Here is a 25,522-nt window from a genome sequence, read left to right on the forward strand (position 1 = left end):
GGAAGAATCGCCTGACATTAAGAGCTGGTCAACAGTGGAATATGTTGCCTCAGAAGGTGGTGGACTCTTCTCTGGAGGTTTTTAAATAAAGGCTGGATGGTCATTGGTTGGGAGTGTTTTGATTGTGTATTCCTGCATGATAGAATGGGATTGGACTGGATGGCCCTTGGGGTCTTTTCTAGCTCTATGATTCTATGATTTTACAGCCCACCCCTTTCAGAAGTAGTTGAATATCTTTTCTCATCAGGAAGTTCTTCCTAATGTCAGTATCTCCTTTCTTTTCATTTGAAACCACCTGTCATCTGGAGCAGCAGAAAACAAACTTGATTCATCTTTGATGTGACAGCTATTTAAAGAGGACATTTAAAGAAGGCTACCATATCACTTGTCTTCCTTTTCTTCCTGAAACAAACATATTCAACTGTTTTTCAAAGACCTTGGTTTCCAAACATCATTTTGGTCACCTTCCTCTAGACATGTTATTCACAGAAATCAGTTTCTGGATACAATTAATATTATGTCTAAATCTATGAACTGGGAAAAGATAAAAGCTAATGAATCAATTATTCATATCTCCACTTGCAAGGCAAGCTCTTCCTAGTTAAAGTAGCACAGCTGAGTTGACAATATTCCAAGAATAGCCGATGAACATGTCAGAGGAACATGTATGAAAGTAAAATCAAAGGCTCAAATTATTGTAGAAATTGCTACATAAAAATAATATCTTTTGGTTGGAACAATATGCCTTTAATACACATATTATCTATGTCCATATCCAAAAGCATTCCTCGAGTTTTCCTCCAGCAGTTTCTGATCCGTTTGTAGAGTACTGATAGTTTATTCCTTGTGGTTAATTGACTCTGTGCTTGTGCAAAATGCTGTCTGGAACAATAACTCCCGTATTCCTCCAACAAGTATGGTCCTGTCTGGAGATTCTGGGAAATGTTGTGCCAAAAAGTCATTTCCCCAAATTCTTGTGCTAGCATTCAAACTAAATAGTTGTGTTTTGACACAATAGACAATTTCATTAAAACAATTGATAAATGGTAATTCAGCACTAACAGCTGAACGATTATCTCTATTTGCACCTACCCACTGGATATAAGATTGGACTTGTTATTGTCCTACCAAACAAGAGTTTGAAGATTACTTTCCAGTCTTGGTTTGCTAGGAAAGTCACAAATCAGGCTTTGGGTTTTCGTGTAACTTTACATTTTTGCATCTCAGCCATTTTTACTTATTGTTATGTCTGAATATGCCTTCGGTTGCAAACTTTCTTCCCATTTTGCAAAACAGGACACAACACTTCCTTGTATGCTTTACCTTGTATTGTGCAATTACAGGGGCTAAAACACAGTCTTTAAAAGAGAGAAAATGATCTAATTAATTAATAAATCCATGGCACCAAATGCCTTGGCCACTGGGAGGCATGCCTAGAACCAATCTATATCTATCTATCTATAGATAGATAGATAGATAGATAGATAGATAGATAGATATAGATATATAAAAGGGTAAAGTTGTTTGCGCTGTGACTAAACTAAACACAACTAAACACCCCAGAAATATGAAACTTGGCAACACAATGCAAAAGCTTTGCCTCACGGTTGTTACAACACAACCACACCACAAAAACACAATCTGGAGCCACAAAACCAAAAAAATCGGCAAAGATGCACAACAACGCAACTACATGACCCAAACACATGAAACTTGGCAACACAACCCAAAATCCTTGCCCCTAGGTGCCGACAACAAAAAGAAAAGAAAAATAAAGTCCTAATTAGATGGAGAGGAATAATTGTTTTTATCCAATTGCTAGCAGTTAGAAATCTAAACTCCGCCCACTTGGTCTCCTAGCAACCCACTCAGCCCATGGGACAGAGCCCTCACTTAGGTCTCTTCCACACTGCCTATAAAATATAGATTATCAGATTTTAACTGGATTGGCAGTGCAGACTCAAGGCCCTTCCACACAGCTATATAACCCATATAGAATCTTATATTATCTGCTTTGAACTGGATTATTTTGACTCCACACTGCCATATAATCCACTTCAGTGTGCATTTTATCCAGCTGTGTAGAAGGGGCCTCATATAATCCAGTTCTAAGCAGATAATATAAGAGTATAAATATACAGTAGAGTCTCACTTATCCAACATAAACACCCCGGCAGAACGTTGGATAACTGAATATGTTGGATAAAAAGAAGGGATTCAGGAAAAGCCTATTAAACATCACATTCCCTCACAACCCTATCTGCTGCCAAACTGCCATCCATGTCTATGCCAGGCATCCTCAGAGATTATGAGATCTGTTAAAAATAAACATCCCACTTGTCTGTTTTCAATCTCAGCAATGATATCCAGGATGGGACAACTCTTATCTGTCTCAGGCGACTGTGAATGTTCCACTTGCCCACCTTGATTGCCATTGAATGCCCTTGCACCTTCAAGGCTTGCCTACTTCCTGCTTTGAAGAGGAATCCTTTGTTGGGACATGTTAGCTGGCCCTTAGTACATCATGTCTGAAATTCCCTGATTGCTCAGTGCTGTTCTTTAGTTAACTGTCCTGATTTCACAGATTTGTTTAATACTGGGAGCCACATTTTCTTCATTCCAGGCAGGCAGGAATCATCCAGGCTTTGAAGCTACAAGGCTATTCAGTGCCAATTCCAACATTCATACTTGCCTAAAGCAGACACATTTTCTTCCACCCTGGTCATTCCACAGATATATAAACCCCACTTGCTTTCGTTACAACACATTTCACAACCTCTGAGGATGCCTGCCATACATACAGGCGAAACATCAGGAGATAATACATTTCGAACATGACCAGGCAGACCACAGAACTCAGAGCACCCCAATACAAAGAGAAACAAAAATAATAAAATAAATACAAAAAATACATAAAAAATAAAATACAATAAGACAATTAAAAAACATAAATAAAAATAATATAATAAAATAATAAAATATAATACATACAAACAATAAAAAACAAATAATAATAAAAGAATAAAAAATAAAATACATACAAATAATACAATAAAAATAATAAAAAACACTAAAAATAATTAAAGACACTAAAAATTAATACAAGAAAATACTATAATAACAGAAAATAACTAAAAATAATAAAAGAAAACAATAAAATATAATAAATAAAAAGATAAGTTACAATAAAATTAATTTAAAAATACAAATAACATCAAATAAAAATTCCACAACAATTTTTAACCAATACCACCACCACTTTGCCACAGCAACGCGTGGCCGGGCACAGCTAGTGTAGTATATAACAATTCAGTAAACAAAACCACTCAGCATGCAGCTATAATATCTTGCCAAGAGACCCGTAATAGCAAATAATCACAGGTGGCAACTCTGGACTTTCATCTTCACACATTTTCTTCACATGGTCATGAAAGATAGAAAATTTCTACTAAAAACTAACCTCTTGGATGTTATTCATCTCAGGTCAAGGTTATTTTGCACAAAAATTCACACGTTTCAGAAAATAACCAACTCCTTTTTTGTATTAAAAAAAACCCCATAGATATGTATTCTGCACATAATTATTTCCCCAATCCCTTCAGCATGCATCACAAAAAATCTGATTTATCCCACAGGAAAAAATGCTATGGAAATTAAGCATCCTTGAACACAGGAACAAAAGAGTAAAAGACACCCCTCCTCAAAGCTTCCCAATAGATTTGCCAAGACTAGCATGAGCCAATGATATAAAAGAGATTTTACTGAGTATTGATGGATGCAGCACATGTTAAATACAGGGATTTTTTTTCCTCCCATTCAGTATGAGGGCCTCCATGTCATGAAATGAGACCACACAGGTTCCCCAGGTAATAATAATAATAATAATAACTTTATTTTTATACCCCGCCCCATCTCCCCAATGGGGACTCGGAGCGGCTTACATGGGGACCAAGCCTGAAAACATACAACAATAAAATGATAAAACAATTATACCAACAATAAAACATCAATATCAATAAAACCATCATAGTAATCAACATATAGCATAAGATATTAAAAGCAGGAGAAAAAAACAAGGATCTGGGCCAAAGTGCAAAATATATCAAACGGGAGAGGTAGTTTGGTACTCTGGGTCTATTTCTTATCCTGGGACAGGAACTATGGCAGCAAAACAAGCACTTTTATAAAGTGTCCAAATAAATCCCATTAAGGCAGTGTAGAAGTTCCCATAAGCAAACGCAAAACAACTAGGGGACAGAAAGGGGGCTCTTCCTAATTCTCCTAATCAGTGATTCTCAACCTTCCTAATGTCGCGAGCCCTTAATACCGTTCCTCATGTTGTGGTGACCACCAAACATAACATTATTTTGTTACTATTTCATAACTGGAATTTTGCTACTGTTATGAATCGTAATGTTAATATCTGATATGCAGGATGTATTTTCATTCACTGGACCATATTTGGCACAAATACCTGATATACCCAAATTTGTATACTGGTGGGGTTGGAGGGGATTGATTTTGTCATTAGGGAGTTGCAGTTGCTGGGATTTATAGTTCACCTACAATCAAATAATATTCTGAACTCCACCAACGATGGAACTGAACCAATCTTGGCACACAGAACTCCCATGACCAACAGAAAATACTGGAAGGGTTTGGTGGGCATTGACCCTGAGTTTTGGAGTTGTAGTTCCCCTACATCCAGAGAGTACAGCGGATACAAACAATGATGGATCTGGACCAAACTTGGCACAAATACTCAATATGCCCACATTTCAACACCAATGGAGTTTGGGAAAATAGACCATGACATTTGGGAGTTGTTGTTGGGATTTATAGTTCACCTACAATTAAAGAGCCCCTTGAACTTCACCAATGATAGAATTGGGTGAAACTTCCCACACAGAACCTCCACGATGAACAGAAAATACTGGTCTTTGGCAACCCCTCTGACAACCCTCTCATAATCCCCCCAGAGATCCCGACCCCCAGGTTGAGAAACACTGCTCTAAGTGTATGTGAATGGCCAGCTGTCCAGATGTTTTTGGACTACATTCCCCAGCAGTGCTAGCCAGCATGAAGAATGATAGGTCCTGCAGTAAGCATCATCTGGAGAGTAACACAATTCCCATGCCTCATGTAGGCTAAGTAAAATATTAAACCATAGAGTTGGAAGAGAACACAAAGGCTATCCTGTTCATCCCCTTTTTGCCATGCAGGAATACTCAACCAAATCACTCCTGACAGATGGTCATCCAATCTCTATTTAAAATCCTCCAGAGAAGGAGACTCCACTATGCTCCGAGGCTGCCTATTTCACTAAACCGATCCTCTCCAATTGCATAAGCAGCATGATTCACAGAATGGTGATTTTGAATACAATTTAATCTCTTTGTTTAGAACACCCAAATCCTGATAGCTCCCTTATAAGTATTCAGCCGCTCAGTCCTACCCTGTCCCGTTAGCTCCTGCCCTTATGAAATGTTCATCAGTTTTATTTCAGGTTATTATACCATTTCAGAACTAATCAGTTTTGAAACATTTTTCCAGTGAGGTTTCTTCACTCTTCTCAGCTGATGAACTGTGGTTTGTTTTTATAAGATTTTTCTACTCTCTCTCTCTCTCTCTCTCTCTCTCTCTTTTAAATAGAACTTAATGAATGTTAAAAATGAATATATTATCCTCAGATGCCTCCAGGAAAAGTTTGGCACTTTTAGAAAGCTAATGAATTATGGATTTTGAATAATTAGGGTTTTCTTCAGAAAAGATACTGCCATTATAGCAAAGTGTGTGGATACTTTGGAGGAATAATACATACTTATCTAGGGCTCTAGCACACATAATGTGTATCCCTAGTAAGTAATAAAGGTTAACTCTTCCTTTTTAATGTGACACACCAGAACAAAAGGGGAGCCTCTCATTCAGCAGAAATTTGGATTCATTTAATGGAGGGACCTATGGATCCACATTTCAGACTAAAGAATGAGACTGCAAGGACAAGGGAAGATTTTACAATACATTATGTGTAAGGAAAAATGGCAGTTCAGTGGACACAATCATGACAACTTCTTCCTCCAATTTGAAAGCTGTATAGAATCTCCTTTATTCCAACAAAATCTGTAAGCTTCTAAACATAAATAATAAGATGAAAGCTAGTTAAAGAAGGAAGAGAATGGTTTCCTTTATTTATTGCAAGTTTCATAAAGAGGCATTCCACAATTATAGGTCTCAAAACACTACTAGAGAGGCAACCCATGAACGAATAATGTGAAACTTGTCATCCCTTAATTACGGTGATTAATAGTGTTTGCAAATATGGCAAACTTCAAATTAATCCAATAGAAATTATCAAGTTAAATCAAGTTGAAAAGTACTGAAAATTGTCACATTTACCTTTTTCACTTTAAATTTTCCTCAAGAATATTATATATTGCTATCAGGTTTCAATATCAGTATAAAGAATATTATATACAGTAGAGTCTCACTAATCCAAGCCTCGCTTATCCAAGCCTCTGGATAATCCAAGCCATTTTTGTAGTCAATGTTTCCAATATATTGTGATATTTTGGTGCTAAATTCGTAAATACAGTAATTACAACATAACATTACTGCGTATTGAACTACTTTTTCTGTCAAATTTGTTGTATAACATGAAGTTTTGGTGCTTAATTTGTAAAATCATAACCTAATTTGATGTTTAATAGGCTTTTCCTTGATCAGTCCTTATAATCCAAGATATTCGCTTATCCAAGCTTCTGCCAGCCCGTTTAGCTTGGATTAGTGAGACTCTACTGTATTGCTATTAAGGAGCCCCTGGCGGCGCAGCAGATTAAACCGCTGAGCTGCGGAACTTGCGGTTCAAATCCAGGGAGTGGGCTGAGTCCCACTGTTAGTCCCAGCTTTTGCTAACCTAGCAGTTCAAAAACATGCAAAGGTGAGTAGATCAATAGGTACCGCTCCGGCGGGAAGGTAACGGCGCTCCATGCAGTCATGCCGGTCACATGACCTTGGAGGTGTCTACGGACAACGCCGGCTTAGAAATGGAGATGAGCACCAACCCCCAGAGTCGGACATGACTAGAATTAATGTCAGGGGAAATCCTTTACCTTTACTATCAGGTTTGGATGAAACCTGACGTACTATACTCATGCTTTTTCAGTAAAGATGGTTCAACCTCTGTTACACTTCTCCTACATTACAATCAAGAGCACCAACTGGAACAATTATGTTGGGCCTTCGGAGTTTCATTCTGAAGCTAAAATAATGCCACCGTTCAGCATTTTTTAAAGAAGGAGTCAATACTGCAGAAAGAAGCTAATGGTGATTAAGTGTTATATCTATTGCTATAATTATAATTAGAACCCTAGTGGTTATATGTATGTTACATTTTAACTCCACCTTCAATTATGATTCCAATCTGGATCATGCACTATTTCAATCTATATTGCCCAAAAGCATTCAGTCGGAATGTAAATCATAGGCACAATGTTAAATCCATTACTCCTCCTACCTATTAGCACTGATCCATATCCAGTCTCACATGCTTAATTTTGAATTTTAAAAGAGTGGGAGAGGGATCTAGATACATGTTTTAAGTAGCTGGAAGGGAATTTAGGAGCATATTGAATGCATAGATGGAGAGGAATCACTGTCTCATTGTACCATTTTATCAGGGAAATGTATTACAAGGGTCCCCAATCACAAATCTTCATTTCCATTTGGCAGATAAAGGATTAGGGCCCATGGGCTATTTTTCTGAAAGCATAAACAGGGGCTCCAATCCCTGTTTTCAGAAAAATAATGTGCAGAAATTCTGACTCATACAAACAATATACGCATTATACTGAATGTGCATTTACATTCTATGGGCAGTCCCTAGGCTAGTTGTGTCTGATGGCCTTGTCACATGGCTGCCAGAATTGCCCCACGTCATCAGGGTGTGGGTGGGATGTGGGGAGCCTGGTGCTCCATGTCCCGCATCTTCCTGCTACAAATTTCATGCGAGGGGAAGCATCGACTGTGCAGCTTCCCCCATGGCTTCCTATGGCACAATGGGAAGCCTCCCATGTTGCCACGGTGGTGGCATGCACCGATCTGCCCTACTTCACCCACGGATCCTCACCAGCATTGTTTGATAGGAGTCGGTGGGCTCCATGGGTGATGTAGGGCGGAGCCGACATATGCCATTGAAACCTTACCCTTGTGATGAGGTGGCTAATTAGCCATTCTCCTTGTATATAGTTAACCATTCTCCTTGTCTTTAATTATCTGAGAAACAAGACTGGATTTCTCAAACTGGCAATGCAGAAACTGAACAACCACCAGTTCCATGGCCAAGCACGTAAACACAAATATGTGTACATATTCAAATACTTGGTATTGTGGAGGGCAGGGGAGAAGAAAAATTACTGCAGGTAAGAATGATGCAGAAAGAGAAGGAATGTGCTTTAAAAACCAAGAAACAGAATGTCACCATCAATATATACTGTGCCTCAACTTCTGCAGAGTAACACGCAAATAAGCAGATAGTGAATACTGGCATGGAAACACTGTTAATTGTTCACAACATGCAATGGGGAGAATGGGAATGGGTTTTTTAATTCCATCCCTTCCATTGCTCTTTAATCTTCTATCTCCAAAGGAGCTTATTTGTTGCTTACTTCTATAGTTCATAGGGTGGGTTAAACCAGAAGGGATTTATCTCTGATGCACATTGCACTGTTACTAATAACTTGGGACACGGTACTTAAAGCTATGTTTCCTAACACCAGGGAATGAATTGTGATATCAATATCGAAAAATACTGGACCAGTTTTTTTAAAGCCTGCTAATCTCAAAATTCATTAGAAACATCAAAAATAAATATAAATAAATAAATAACCTTGATTTTATCATGCCAGCATCTCCCAAAAGGGACTCGGGGTGGCTTACAGAGCACTCATAATGTATTTGGTGCAACACATGGTGCAATAAAATACAAATACATCAATACCAAAGGTAAAAACATAATTTACATCACTGATATATAAAACAACGACACAATAAAATCAATCAACCATAAAATAATCATTGATGAAATGTCACAATAATTATGGACATAAAATGAATAGCAACCAACCAATCATATAAAGTGCTTTCAGTGGAAAAATCACTGGGTCTACAAACATTTAAACCTTTTGGGCTCTATTTGACTAAAGAGACAATTTTTTAAGTTAGGCCAAAAACATTGAAGGGCAGGGGTTAGTCTAATTTCCCTAGGGAGGGCGTTCCAGAGCTGGTGAAAAGGGGCACCACCAAAAAGGCCCTCCACCTCGTCCCCACCAACCGTACTTGTGACAGTGGTGTGGCCAAGAGGAGTCCCTCCCTAGTAGACCTCAGAGCCCTTTCCAGTTCATGAAAAGAGATGTGGTCACAAAGATAGCCTGGACCTGAACTGTAAAAATAGTGTGTTTTGGCAGTAAATGAATGCACTGTTTTGGATTCTGATTCTGAACTGCTTCTGCTTTTAATCCTGAATTATTCTGAACATGAATGCATTGCTCAGTGATTTATATTTGAATTTTGTAGGACAGCGATCCTTTCATTACAATCATAGGCCAGACTCCTTGTTGAAAGAAAATCTAAAGAATGTGCACAGAACCTCACATTAGATAACTTAATTCACATTTTCCTTATGATTTGATGTTCAAAAGATGCAATTTGAAGCAAGTAAGTGAAACTGTGGTTAATCCTCCCATTTATCATCCCCTTTCAGCTGCAATACTATACTTGTTGTGTGCATTCAAGTCATTTCTGACTTACGGCAACCCTTAGGTAAATCTACCATGGAGCTTTATTGGCAAGATTTGTCAGAGGAAGTTTACGTTGGCCTTCCTCTAAGGCTGAAAGAGTGTGATTTGCCCAGAGTCATCCAGCAGGTTTCCATGCTGAGCAGAGATTCAAACCCTCCAGAATCAGACATTCAAACCACTATGCTGTACTGGCTCTCACAACACCATATCAGCCAGTCCGTTTCCACTTCAATTTTCAAAGCAATTGCAATGCTTTGTAGCATCTGGACTGATAGAAATCTCAATGGGTGGCAAATAAATATTTTTTCTTGTTCATTATATTGTAGATCTAACTTCAGAAATATGAAATATCATGTCATTCAGTCTGCTGCTGTGTCACAAAAAACCTATTGTGCTAAGAAACCATATAAATGATGAACTGGGCCCCTTTGCACTGACGCAGGCAACAACTCAACTTAGGTCAATTGAAAAGTTGACTCCTCCAGCAAGAGTCATGATAGCTTAGTAAAAATCAGGCAATATGGGGCCAAAGCAGCATGGGATATCTTTTCCTATCTGGACTTAAGCCTGAAAGATCAAGGAGATGTGACACAAGGATGTTAAGTTGTAAAAAATAACATTTTCTCATGTTGGACAATATCATTACTGATCCTGAAGGAACATATATAGTTTTCAATTTATTGGCTTTATAGAGTTTAAACCGAAGGTGAAATAGCCTTAACTGTGGTCTGAAGCTGGCAGGTGTGGAGTCCCAACTGGCGCAGTGGGTTAAACTTTTGTGCTGGCAGGACTGATGACTTGAAGGTTGAGTTGCTGACCTGAAGCTTGCTGGTTCGAATCCAACCGGGAGAGAGTGCAAATGAGCTCCCTCTATCAACTCCAGATCCATGTGGGGACATGAGAGAAGTCTCCCAAAAGAATGTTAAAAACATCTGGGCGTCCACTGGGCAACGTCCTTGCAGGCGGACAATTGTCTCACACCAGAAGCAACTTGCAGTTTTTCAAGTTGCTCCTGGCATGAAAAAAAGCTGGTAGGTTTTTTGATTTAAAAAAAATACAAATAGTTAAACAGAGTTAGTCAGTTTGGTATAGTCGTTTGAGCTTTAGATTCTGAATCTGGAGATCAGAGTTTGAATTCCTGGTCATCATGAAACCTCATTGGAAGACCTTGAACAAATCACACACTCAGCCTTAGAGGAAGATAAGACAAACACCCTCTGAATAAATCTTGCCAAGAAAATGCCTTAGGGCTCACCCATATACATCTGAAATTACTTGAAGTCACACAACAAGAATGATTAAGGGAGAATTTTGTAACTTAGAAGAGCACCCAAGGATGCATAAAAACAGCATGATGAGGTGCAACAATGCAGGACTGTGGTTTGTTGGTATCAACACTACTGGGATACATAATTTATTGCCCTGTTTTACTACAAAATCAATCATTTACTACAAAATCAACTGAGAGACAAACTTTGTGGGAAAGGAAACTTTCAAAACACAATGCTAAATCCACAATTCTGAATAAGACTTCCTAAAATCTGGATATTTCATTATTTAGAGATTGTAGTGCTCAACTAAAACAAAGGAATGAGTTGAAATTTGTAAAAAAATAACAAAACTTGAGAAAGGCTGGCTGGCCTCTGTATTCTGTTGCTAAATTTCATTAGTATTCAGAGAGATTTTATGCGTTTTGAAGAACTTTGTGGGAAATAGCTTGCAGCATTGTTTAGAACAATATTGTGTTTAGGATCTTCCAAATCATGATTTATCTGCACCTTAGCAATGCAATTTAACTTTGATCCTAAAAACAACAGTGGCCCTAATGAGGCTGTCTCCAACCCCTTACTAGCATAAAGGTACTCCTGCAGTTACAATGTTTAACCAATTTAAAGGAAATTATGACAGCATATTAAGCCTAACACCTAGCCAAAGATTTTTGTTAGCAACAGTACTGAGATATTATGACATGATAATCAACAGATGTTTGTTCAGATAGCAACACAGAATGAGCACAAGATAGGGAATGAAACTATTAGTCATAGAGCATTAAATTTTGTATAATCTGATGCATTAATAACTATGAGACAACATGAGGAGGAGGATCTGGAAAATCAAAAAAAATCTAAAATGGTTGCCAAAGCACTCCATGTCTGTTAAAACTGCAATATATGAGTTATTTTGTAATCATAATGCCAAAAGAAAGGAGTCATATTAGAACAACTATCTATGTCTTCCAGTTAGTTTTGTAATTACTTTTATATACTGCATATACTCATGTATAAGTCTAGAAATTTTAATCAAAAAACCAACCCAAGAAAACTGAGGTGACTTCTCCATGAGTCAATGTAAATACTGTGGTTCAATTCTGATCGAAAGCGGAACTGTCCCTTTCTCTGAATAGAGTGATGAAAGGCAAGAGCTTGGTCCATCCTAGGAGAAACTAACAGAAGCATCGACCCCCTTCTACTCTTTCCACCACAATGCCATTTCTGGGGTTTTTTAATGCCTGAGTAGGGAAATGGCAGGGGTGGCTATGGACAGCTGGCTTCCTGAGGCGGCACCAGTGCTTTACTGTGGAATAATCCTTAACTTATCCATGGGTCATATCAAAATCCAAACTTTGGGTGCCAAAAACTGCTCTTGATATATGCATCATATCGACTTACACATGAGTATATAATCCTTACTAAAGATTGAGTGCAGGCTAAAAAACTATTCCTGACCATTTGTGGAAGTCAGTGAGTTGTTTTTGTTGCTATCAGGTATCATCAACTTAGCTTTGAAACTGTTATCATCAGACCTGCTGAGATCTTGCAAAACACTGGGTCATGGCTTTGTTACTGAATCAATCCACCTGTGATGCACTCTTCCTCTTCTCCCGTTGCTTTCAAAATCACAAAGCATTATCATCTTTTCCAATGAGTCATATAATCAGTTGTTTATTTTCCTGTAATTTTGATGGTATCTAAACTGTTAAGGACTGTTAAGCTGGTATGTTACTTACAGGAAATATTGAAAAACTGGAAAATGCACTTTAGGGGATAATCTTTAAATTATATTTTCTTGGCCATATCACATTCAACCATTATAAAAAGTGGATCTCTTCTAGATCTCATCACTCTGTGCAATCTTTTATGATGTTTAGGAAAATATTTTCCTTTTTATAAATTCTGTTGTCAATGAAGCTAGAAGAGCCTTTGAAACTTAGCAGTGAAGATGCATTTTCAACACTGTGACTTTCATACAATATCTTTTATGAGCATGAGTTCCCAAACCTTGGTAGGTCCCACCATTCCTACATTTTTGAATGTGAGTTGTTCTCCCATTTTGGATCTTGGGGGAAGAAGATGCCTAAAACAATGACTCATGCAAATAATTGTTGGGCAATCTTTTTGTTGCATGATAAGACCATTCTGATAGCATTCCACACAGTACACAAGCTTTTGGCACCTGAGTTTATGGTGAGATACTTAAGACCTCATACACTTATTTGAAATCAGAAATGTTTCTGGGCTATCTACATAACTTTCTCCAATATATAAGTTTATTCTCCTTATGTGAAGAGTCAGGTAGCAGAGAGAACAGCCCAAAAGCTATTTAACATATTATTCAGTGGTCCTATAAATCAGAGAATTATGAGCAATTTCTCCTTATTCTGCCTCACCAGGTTACAGAAGCCTCTGTTTTTTCCATAACCTCTTAAAACTGGAAATAGAAAGTGATGCAACATCACCTCCGATAGCCGTTTTGGAAGATAAACAGAGATGGAGGATAAATGGAGGCATTGCACTCCTCATTCTGGTTTTACTACCACTGGAATTTTGTTATTTGTTTGAATGTTTTCTATCCAGCCTTTCCACAAGTCTTTCTATCTAACCTTTCTTTCTACATTCTAGAACACAAATACATCTGGTGTACAAATGAGAAAAACATTTTTTTCAGTAAAGATATTTTTTCAATCCACTAAAAAGTGGAAAATAACTGAAGTACCTTCCATCTATGATTGGCAACTGAAATTAAGAGAAGCCACGGTAATGGACAAATTAACAAGAATAATGAAAGGTAGTTGAACTGTTTTAGTCCAGACCATCATAGCTCACACAGGTATAATTAAGACGTACACAGCTTATATTAAAACCACTATTTTATACAAATACAATGCTTATATTTGAGGAAAAATACAATTTTCTTACCACTTTCATCTAGCAAAAAGTCATCCTGGTAACGAAACTTTTCCGGGCCACATGCAATAAATATGTCATCTTCACCAAAAAAGTCCTGAAGGCACATCACCTGCAACAAGAAAATAGTAAATGTTGGATTGCTGCTTTGCTGATTTATAAGACTCAGACATGTGAACTGGCTGTTTGGGTAAAGGGAGTAGTAAATGTCACTGTACATCAAAGAAGTGTTATCTTCTGCCAAAAAGAGACCATTGTTGGACCACTCCAGAATTCTATAGTAAATAATGACCACACAGCCTCCAATATCTCATTTCTGGGCAAGGTCTTAGCCCAATGGTATCAAACTTGTGGCCCTCCAGGTGTTTTGAAGTTCAGCTCCCTGAACTGCTAGCTATTGGGCAAACTGAAGTGTGAAAGTGTGAAGTGTGAAAGATCTAGTGGGCCACAAGTTTAATGCCTCTCAGCTTCAGAGATTCCAGACGGAGATCTATTTCAATCTGCTTTCTAGTATGGATATGGAACAGATACAGCTTTAGTCACCTTGGTGCATGACCAACATTGGATCTCTCAGCAACTTTCAGCATGTTCAACTTTCAGTATTATCAACATTTAGTACCATCAATCATCGTGTACTTCTAGGCCATTTCTCGGGAATACGACTTGAAGGCCATTATTTTACAGTGAGTTCAGGCCTTTAAAAAGGGAGATGTTTAGAAGATTATTCTAAAGCAATCTACATTGAGCTGCCTTTGAAGAAAGTTTGGATATTGCAGCTGGTTCAGAATACTGAACACAGCTAGTTAAAAGATCATAGAAATTCCTATCATAATAGATCTACAAGCTACTGATCTGTTTCTGGGCACAATTAAAGTGCTCGTTATTAGTAATAAAGTCTTTTAGTTTTCAGGATCAAGGTATTTGAAGGACCCCATCTTTTCACATCAGCCTGCCTGGATTTCTCCATGGGGAAAGTAGTTTCTTTCCCATCTTTGCCATATTTGTACATATTAAGTTCTAAACTGAGAATAGTGTTCAGGAATCATCAAGTGTTGAATATGTTTCTCAAAATGGGGATAAAATGGTAAAACCATACATTTTTGCCTAGAAGAATGAAATTCATGAAGATTTACATCCCTAATATGCTGTGCCTTACTACCTTGGAATACATAATATAGAGACTTGTAGAGCATTGGTACTTGCAAGATGTAGCATTCTACCTATGTTTGTATCTTTGGCTAGATTTTTGGGAATTCAATTTCAATACAGATTGCTTTCATGTGTTGAAGATACCTCTAGTACACGTACAAACATGACAGCTGGGAATGGGGGACAAACCACAACATTTGGAAACAAAATTTCCTATTTTGAGGGAGAATGGAACCTGGGTGGAAGGGGGGGGATCCTCAGGGGGGTCAATTCTCATAAATGCATGTACATAGTTTACCATCTTTTGAGTAGCCAGCTAAGGCAGCCAGAATACTACAGAAGTTATGACCTGCTTAGAGATAAGTTCCCATATCAAGTAGCTAACATTTCAAAGTTACTATACACATGAAAACATAGCTGTTTATAATAGCTATACTTGATACAGTGTGCTTTCTGTTGTTATTTCATTAGATAGAGTTTAGAATTGGATTGAATAGCATGACAAATATGAAAGATTATCATCTTCGATTCTACAAATGTTAACAATGTGAAAAGTCAGAAAGTCATTACATTAAGCAATATAGCCTTTTTCAAAGAAAACCATAAGAAAAATAAAATCATTACTATCAAGGCATCCCTGGATCTATTGGACACATTTTCAACAATACATGAGGAGGGGGATATGCTAATTAACCTTAGCAATTGTACCGAACATCAAAAAATTACTCAGTGATGTGGAATGCAATAGCAATGAAGTCCAAGACTTGAAAATACAAATTCAATTATTAACTTCAGGAGTAGTGGTATTTATATGTAATGGAGAAGAAAACAAGACAGCTGGTAAAGCAATTCTTCTTGTAGAGGCACTCCTATTTTTTCAAGTTACTAAAAGAGAAAACTTAAAATAAATGTTTGTCTCAATAGCTTCATGCTGTATGCCTTAAAAGGTTAGAACACTGGGAACTAATGGATTATTTAATCAAGCTGAGAAATACACAATAAACCACTATTTATACCAAATGACTGATGCTGAGTGCAGACCATAAAATCAGAGAGAGAATCCGGTGTCATGTATCTTTCTCTCTAAAGATAAACACGGAGTGAAAGTAGCAGGGAAAATACCCACATTTTGCTAGGAAAGTATCTTCTCTCTATCATTTAGACCAGCAGTTCTCATCTTGTGGGTGTCCAGATGTTTTAGCCTTCAACTTCCAGAAATCCTAACAGCTGGTAAACTGGCTGGGATTTCTGGGAGTCGTAGGTAGGCCAAAACACCTGGGGACCCACAGGTTGAGAACCACTGGTTTAGACCAAAGCAGACACCATTGTTCCTATATAGCTACTGAACATTGCTACATTTTTATTCTGATGCAATTTTAGGTGTTCAAATTAAACCTCTATGAATTCTTACTTGCTGGTTACAGAATTTAGTGTTCTAATATACAACAATATATCTCTATTGATAACTTCAGAATGTAAATAAGAAATAAGAGCCATGAATATACCTGGGAAAGGTAACAACAACCTGAAGTAGATCCTACAAAATGTTTTCCAAATCTTCCAATGCCACCTGGGGCTTTTCACAAAATGTAAAGAACCTTGCATTTCCCCATGCTGGTGTACACAATAAAACAAGATCATACTTCACAAAACACAAAAAGAAATGGTACCTGCATTGGTCATTAGAAAAATCCATATGGTGAAAATACCTTTACAATGCAACCAAAAGCGTACATAAATGTGTACAAACTCCTGTAAGGAGGAGGAAGGAGGATGTGATGGCAGCAGGAGCAGATCCTGGGATCCTGGGAGGGTTTCACCTTAATGTGGCTTGCATGCTATCATGAGATGTAATAGAGAGGTATTGCGTGACATGTAATCCCTCCTATTGTATTTGCAGAACATATTTCATCTACCAAAGAAAGTGGCAGCCCTTGACAAAGTCTGATTCTGAAAAGATAAAAATGAAGAGTAGCAAATATGACACTGTAAGTTCAGGTCCTATTCTATGACGTTATAACACAGAAAGGATTACCTAATGAATCAGTCTACCCACCGTGAAAAGAAATTCATTCTATCTACTGATTGAAATATAGTTTGTTCACTGCTATGTCTCTTGGTAAAACTGTATGCACCTTAAAGCAGAGGGTGCTCTAAGTTAGGCTGAGATGCCATTTAACTCCTTTTCAGCTGGACATAACACTACTCTTCTTTTTTTAATGGAAGCAAATAATTCTGCATTGATAACACTGCAAAACTTAAAGCTGGTCCAGCTCAGACCTGTTTGTGGTTCATAAGCATCTGGCTAGAACAGCAACCTAGCTGATTCTCAGAGGAACATGAAGCTATCTGTTCAAAGTGCCTGCCTCTTTCAGTTCTATAAAGGGTTCTGGCCTAAGTAAATCTAGAGTACAAATGATGTGATTAATAAAATTGATTTCCATTCTATAGGACTCTGTTTTGGTTTTTGCTGGATACTGGGAAAGAATAAATCAGCATAAATTGTCTTCTAATGCTCTGTCATTTGTATCTCTTTGCCTATACCCAAAGAGAGGTTGGGTGATGTCTTCAAAGGGAAATTGCTAAAGACTGGCTAAACTAGTGGGAACTGAATGGAATTCCATATAGAGGAGAACACAGAAATTTTCCCCGCCTGGCTTTTTGAAAACATAGGTTCAAGTTGCATTTGTTAATAGTTTGAACCTTATTTACAACAGTGTTTTTCAGGGTAATAATAATACGCTAATTCCAAGCATGGAGCCCACAATTGCACAGTGGGTTAAACCGCTGAGCTGCTGACTGAAAGGCTGGCAGTTCAAATCTGGGGAGCGGGGTGAACTCCCGCTGTTAGCCCCAGCTTCTGCAAATCTAGTGGTTTGAAAAACTGCAAATGTGAGTAGATCAATAGGTACCGCTCCGGCAGGAAGGTAACGGTACTCCATGCAGTCATCCTGGCCACATAACCTTGGAGGAATCTAAAACAACGCCAGCTCTTCGGCTTAGAAATGGAGATGAGCACCAACCCCCAGAGTTGGACACAACTAGACAATGTCAGGGGATAAACTTTACCTTTACTATTTCCAAGCAAGAATATATTGGTTCAAGTTCATTAGCTATTAAATTACCTGGCTACAAAAATTATGACTGGACCACATGTTATGCTGAGTCTGCCTTAATGTGCTTGGAAATGATCCCACTTCCTCCTACACTTCCCACCCAAAGTGCCACTGTTTCTCCTGAACTAGAACGCTCATCATCCTAAAATCTTAGCTGGTATTTTAAAAGAGACTCATCTACAGTATTTCATCTTACTATATAATCTGTTAACATTTTCTTTTAATTCAGCCATGCACAATATCAATTCACTGTAGAGATCACTCTGGAGGCAGATGAAGGTGACAACTGAATCATTATACATCCAGAATTGTTTCTCTTTTGCATTTGATTCATTATGACAGAAGACAGACAGATCAAGTGGCAATGTCTCCCAAAAGGAAATGTGCATTTTAAAAAGTTGAAACACAGATTTTGAAGTAATTATTCATGTAAAACAGACAATAAAAATTAAAGATGAACTATGTGTCTATGAAGAGATTAACTACATATTATCACTCGGAAATCACAGAAGCATTATTTTGAATCTTTTCCTCAAACATAACAAATCACACATCCGCTCCCTATTGTCTCTGGATCAATGTCTTTCACTCACACCTACTTCATTAATCTGTCATCACACACATTGTAATGCTGGGGATTGGACTGCATATAAAAATGAAGTAAATATGCCATAGACAAATATGTACTTCCTATTTCTGTTTCCGGTCTACATTACGAGACAGGGATTTAGTAAAGGCATTAGAAGTTGTCTGCTGTTTACACCATGGCCGGGGGGGGGGGGGGGGAGAACTGCAGAGAAATAATTCTTTTCTATTGGAAGAAAATCTCCATGGTGACATTTGCATCATCAAGCTGTGAAAGGTTTTTCAGTAAAGCAAGATGGTTTTCGTTTTTTTAAAAAGGGAGGAGGATGACTGAGATTGCCTTTACAACAGTGCCCTCTGTGAACGAACAGGAGGTTCTGCTCCATTCAAGCTGACAAAATCCATGCGGAAATAGTATCAATCAGATTCATGTGCCACCTTTGAGCTGAATGTTGCAGGCATGGCACACAATTGTAAAGAAGGTACAATTCAGCACAAAGCAGACCTCTGACCAATCCTCGCTATATGAGGCACAATATGAGGATTCATTACCAGGACAAAGAAGTGCTGTGCTGCAAAAAGAGTAAAAGCTTCACAAATTCAACACCGAAAACCCTTCCTTCTGTTCTATATCACACTAACTCCTCTCATTGGCCTCATTTTAATGCCTGAATGACAGCGGAACACTACATTACATGTATGTTACTATGTTAATGCACTCCTATTTGTACTTTATTCATTTATGCCATTAGCTAATATGGCAAATTGCCAATTTGGAGGAGAAAATAGAATGTTTTTATGCTATTAAAAACATGCCTGATAGTCAATGGTTTTGGAAAAAGAGAGCAAACCTATCCAGAACATGTTGTTTCTGTTATATTTGGCTTCCCTACCCGCAAAAGGTTCATCTAACTCACAACATCATTTAAAAATACTTACTGTTAAACAAATATTTACTTGCTTTTCTTGCTCACAAAATTAACCACTTATTAACACTTGAAAATCACAGAATTATTAGTTTGCATCACTGTGAAAAATTCACACATGGTTGTTTTTGCTTTATGTTTTTGCAAAAAACAACATTCTCTCTGTGAAAAATATGTCAACACAGGAATATTTCTGTGCAGAAAACAACATTTTCAGGAAATGATTTAAAATTTCTGAGTTGATATATTATTTTCCATACAGAAAATGTTATTTCCTACACACACAAAAAGTTTTCTGTGCAAAACAATAACTTCTGAAATGTGTAAAGAAAAATCCCAGAACTGTGAAGGTTCTTTCAAATGTTGTAGGGGTTCCCTGATATTCAAATAACATGTTTTTCATCATTTCTGAGTAGTTTCTTATATTATTTCCATACTGATGAACAAACAAGATGTAGGTCTATGATAACAAGATCACTTTCCTTCTTACAAGATATTTACATCTTTGAATGATAAAGGGGCTAATGCTCTTCAAAAGCTGTTGCCAAGATTTTTGAGCCTTTCACAATGGGCCTGACAAAGGTATCACCAGTATATGAATTTCAGATCAAGGATATTGTTTAGTGGTTAACCTGACTCACTCTATAACGTTTGGGATGCAGCAATTAAAATAATCAAAGCGATGTGTATCAGTTCTTAATATTATCATAAAACACAACTGTCTGGGTCTATTTTCCCCTCTTCACCTCCAACTCACATCTATAAATATGTGACTAACGCTGGCAGATACTGCTGCTCCAGAACCCTCATCCATTTCAGTGAGGTCTGTACAGACTCCTGAGCAAACCACAACAAATAGATTAGCAGCTCTTTGTGGAGTGCGCCCAGAGATATTTCCTTTTTGATCCCAGAACTATCACATAGACTCTTATGATCATTAAAGGAGAGGCAAATGACCATCATAAAATCTTACAATTAAACCACTAAATGCTTCCTTCCAATTGTGAGCCATTTGGTCACGTCCATCACAAAGTTCCTCTGCATTATGGGGAAACTGAAACCAGGCTAAATGCTATAAAGTATGTTCATTTCATTGCAATGTAATACCCAAGCAATTCATCAGCATATGGTTGTGTGGCTGAGATTTCACACACCTAAACAATAAAGAGGAGGAGGAGGAGCACAAGATGGTATTTCAATACAATCTGGCCTCATGAATGGATTAGTTGTAACAGTGCATAGGCAGCACTCAACTAATGTTTCTGAACAGGTAACATTAACATTATCTTCTATTCTGAGTAATCTTCCTTTGCTAGATTCACGCTTTGCGGTACCTTGAAGTGCAATGAAAGGCTGCCATTTGGTGGCCAGACGTTCAACATGACAAGGTTGGATCTCAATCCTTTGAACAACTAAAACAACTTCTATTAATGCAATCTATCCATTATCTTTTATCTGATGCTTACAACAATACTCTTGGACATTTTCATTTAGAAGTAGATATTAAATGCTTACATCAAAATAGAAATATATATAAAATAGATAAAATCTACAAAATATAGTTAGGATGCCCTGCATTTGGAAGCATTTTAAAAAAAAATAGCTTCACAAAACCTTTATATTAATCCAGATATAGCAAAGTTGTTAACAATGGGGTCGTTTCAAGATCTCTCATTTGTACAGTCATCATAAGAAAAATCAAGGGCACATAATTAATAAAATATATTTTAGAATTGTTGCCCAGAGCTTTAAAAAAAGTCTCCTTCAAACTAAGTTGATGACCTATAAGGCCTTGATCTACTGTTGAACATCCACATATAAAACTAGCTTGCTCATCATCCAGTATGTTTTCCTGTTCTAGCCGATCCAGTAATGCTAAGTGCAAATGACTAGTATACATCTTACACGTAATACTTAGCAAGCTGATTGAACTAAAATGAATCTGACTATTCTCCTTTTTTTAATGGATTGGGATAATGATTGCCAACCACCAATCCTCAGGAAAGATAGATAGGTGGCCAATCCAAATGAAAGCTGAGTTAAAACAGGGGCCCAACACACTAGATTTCCTTTAAGCAGTTCCGGGGAAATATTACCATTCTGTAGTGCTTTGCCTGGTTTTAGTTGGAAAATTAAATTGGACACCTCAGCATTGGTAACAAGGTGTCATGCGATTAAATTACTTTTGTCAGTTGTCATAGAGCACACAATACCTATTGTGAAATTAGAAATTAGAAAAAACTGGAACATTACATCCATCCAGGGAACAAAGTTATGAAGACCCCGAGTCCCCATCCTCCAGAATGTAATTGAATCATGCATCCTAGATGTAGTGATTTAACATCACAATTTTTCATTCCTGGGCCTGTCTCAGTTTCTCCTTAATTAAGGTTTTGTACTACGTTTTCAGGAGAAATCAGTTCTTGGGGATTATGGTTAAATTCTATTCTCTATAGGGCCCATATAACTTACAGCTCTTCATACCAACACAAGATCAAATCGCGGTTTGTAATTGTGATTTCTGATGTTTAATTTAAAGGTCAATGGATATTATAAGGACTCAGCAGCTTTGGGAACACATAGAATCACAGAATAACAGAGTTGGAAGAGACCACATAGACCATGCAGGCCAACTCCCTACCATGCAGAAAAAGCACAAAGTACCCCCGACAGATGGACATCCAGACATCAAGGAAGGAGCTCTAAAGCAGAGAGTTCCACTGTTGAACAGGTCTCACGGTCAGGAAGTTCTTCCTAATGTTCAGGTGGAATCTCCTTTCTTGTAATTTGAACCCATTGCTCCAAGTCCTATTTTCAAGGGCAGCAGAAAACAAGCCTGCTACATCTTCCTTATGACACCCTTTCATGTATTTACACAAGGCTATCACGTCTCTTCTCAATCTTCTCTGCTGCAGGCTAAACATACCCAGCTCTTTATGTCACTCCTCATAGGGATTCATGGTCTCCAGACTTTTGGTTTTAGTTGCCCTCTTCTGGAAATGTTCCAGCTTGTCAATGTCTCTTTTAAACAGCGGTGCCTCAAAATTGGACACACTATTCCCGGTGAAATCTGATCAAAGCAGAATGGAGAGGCACCATGACTTCCCTCAATCTAGACACTAGACTCCTTTTGATGCAACCCAAAACCCTATTGGCTTTTTAAGCTGCTGCATCACACTGTTGGCTCATGTTCAACTTGTTGTCCACAAAGACTCCAAGATCTTTTTCACATGAACTGTTGTTGAGCCAGGCGTCACCTATCCTGTATCTGTGCATTTCGTTTTATCTACCTAAGTGAAGTATTCTACATTTGTCCTTATTGAAATTCCTTTTGTTAGTTTTGGCCAAGCTCTCTAATCTGTTGAGATCATTTTGAATTCTGATCATGTCCCCTGGAGTATTAGCTATCCCTACCAATTTGGTGTCATCTGTAAACTTGATAAGCATACCCTCTTAACCTTAATCTAAGTCATTAATAAAGTTTTATTTGTAGTAGCTGCTATTGATACAGAAGAGCAGATATAAGATTGTCTATAGTTGAAACGGTGGTGTTGAAATGTTTGGCAATGTTGCTGTTCAAAATGTAGTAATGACTATCAAAAGCTAAATTGTAAAAAAAAAATGGCTACCACAGTGCAGAAATCTTATGAGATACCTTACATGAATGCAAATACATTATGAAAAGAGATTAATTTTCATCCTTAGAAGGTTTAATTGAAAAATATGAGAATCAGCGCAAAGGCCAATATATGACATTTCAATATTAGCTAATTTCTAAGGTGAATATTATCATGATAACAACACTTCTGTAAATTTCATCTTTTCAGCATCACCATTATTGAAGAGCCTAATGTTCTGTCTAGAATCTTTCCAAATTAGTGCATTAATTCCAAAAATCAACTTGGGCACATTAACTGAAACAGGGCAGAAAATGGAACACAGATGTCAAGGTTTCGACAAGTCACTGCACACCTTCTACAACTGGAACAAAAGCAGTGCACATGTCGTGATAATGTAGCACTTCATGCAATGATAAGGGTAATAAAAACAGCTTCAAGTGTAAAGTCCTTGACTGTGTGGAAAGTCCTTCAAACAGGAGGCAAGATGTAGTTGATGCTATACTATATTAATTTATGTAGACTTTTCAGGGGGGAATGAAAACAGAAATTCCACAACGTTTTGGGATTACAGAAGTCAGAACAATGTCTGAAGTGCTGATTGGCTTCTTTGTTTCCTATTAAATTACTTCAAATCTGAAATAATGTCATGGTGGTTTATAGCCTGGGGTGGGGTACATATGGGTCAGTGCTACTGCACATTTATATTCCTTCTACATCTGAGGAGTACTTGTATTTAATGCTCAATCACTGTTCAGCTTCATGAAAAGGACTTGGGTGCCATATTCCCTTTTGTCTCCTAGTATGATTCAAGGGGAGAGGAAGTTACTGATTCCAGTTTTTGATAAACAAAAGTTTGATACGGCGTTTCAACTTAAAACCGTGATTAATTTTGATCATGATTTATTCAAAGAAGATATAGTGTTAATTTGCTTGGTTTGAACAATATAGCAAAAATATGTCATGTTGTACCAGCTTTCTGGCAAGACCACACTGGAAGTGGTAAAAACCATAGCAATAAGGGAGAGGATCCTATTGTTAACCTCATTATTTCTGATGAATCAAGACAGGATGCCAATAGACCTCTTGCAGTTACCACCTGTTGATAGAAATTGCACTAGTTAGAGAGGAAGGGAGCTACAATGGATGAATTGGTAGCCCTCAACATCCAATTGAGATGCAGCTCCTATAAAATTTAACCAGCATAACTAAAGATGAAGGATGGCAGCTATCACAATACAGCAGCTTCTGGTGGGCTGCAAGTTGCCCAACCTAGATTGCAATCATCATATTTGCTTTTAACTGGAGATGTAGAGTACAGCACTATATGTTACAAAATAATGGACAGGATTCATATAAAGTCTAAGTAAGTGCATTCACATCATTGAACTTCTTTTCTCTAGATGGGAGTAAACATATACTGACAAAAGAATCTGAACAAAGTGCTTGATGAGAAATAGCCATCTAGTTTGCTACTCAAACTAGTATGCACACCCCATACAAAAAGCAACAGGAAAGAATCATGTTGACCCTATTAGAACCTAGGTGTCTATTAATCTTTGTATAAAATAGTATTTCTCAAACTGTGCTCCTCCAGGTGTTTTGGACTTCAGCCCCCAAAATCCCATCCAGTTTACTAGCTGTTAGAAATTGTGGGAGCTGAAGTCCAAAGCATTTGGAGGAGCACAGTTTGAGAAACTCTGGCATAAAGGATAGCTCTGGGAGTGACAGGGCTTATCCTCACAATAAAGATGTAAACCCTGCTGTACTGAAATATATTTGAAGCAAACATCTATAAAATCAAAATGATTCCTAGCTTTCTGATAAACTGCAATATATCGAGTTAAACCACTGTGGAACACTAAAACCAGTGTTTATCCATAGAAGTGACACACTATTTACATTATTTATGGTAGAGATCATTCCTACAAACCTGATAATTGAGGTAAACCCAGGAAGTGTGGCTACCAGGCACTGAACATACAACCTGCACTTTATCCATCAGGCCTGCCCTCACAATTGAGTTGCACTAGTCCACTCACTCGAGCCCTGAAGTTGTTTACTATTCCAGGCTCACTGGTTGTTGTTGATTACTGTTTTTATACTGTGTCATGTTGTTTTGGTTTTATATTGTTTTATGATGTTTATGAA

General features: G+C 37.6%; 1 protein-coding gene across 3 annotated transcripts in view; it reads right to left on the bottom strand.

Annotated features, from left to right (window-relative positions):
* Positions 1-25,522, bottom strand: part of dclk1 (doublecortin like kinase 1) — a 268,527-nt gene that overhangs the window by 121,626 nt on the left and 121,379 nt on the right. For all 3 annotated transcript variants that reach the window (XM_062974717.1, XM_062974718.1, XM_062974721.1), the window contains exon 4: positions 13,991-14,090. In XM_062974717.1, the coding sequence (XP_062830787.1) occupies positions 13,991-14,090 (100 nt within the window). The remainder of the gene's footprint in view (positions 1-13,990; positions 14,091-25,522) is intronic.

The sequence above is a fragment of the Anolis carolinensis genome, chromosome 3 (genome assembly GCF_035594765.1).
Source record: "Anolis carolinensis isolate JA03-04 chromosome 3, rAnoCar3.1.pri, whole genome shotgun sequence".
Classification (NCBI taxonomy): Eukaryota; Metazoa; Chordata; class Lepidosauria; order Squamata; family Dactyloidae; genus Anolis; species Anolis carolinensis.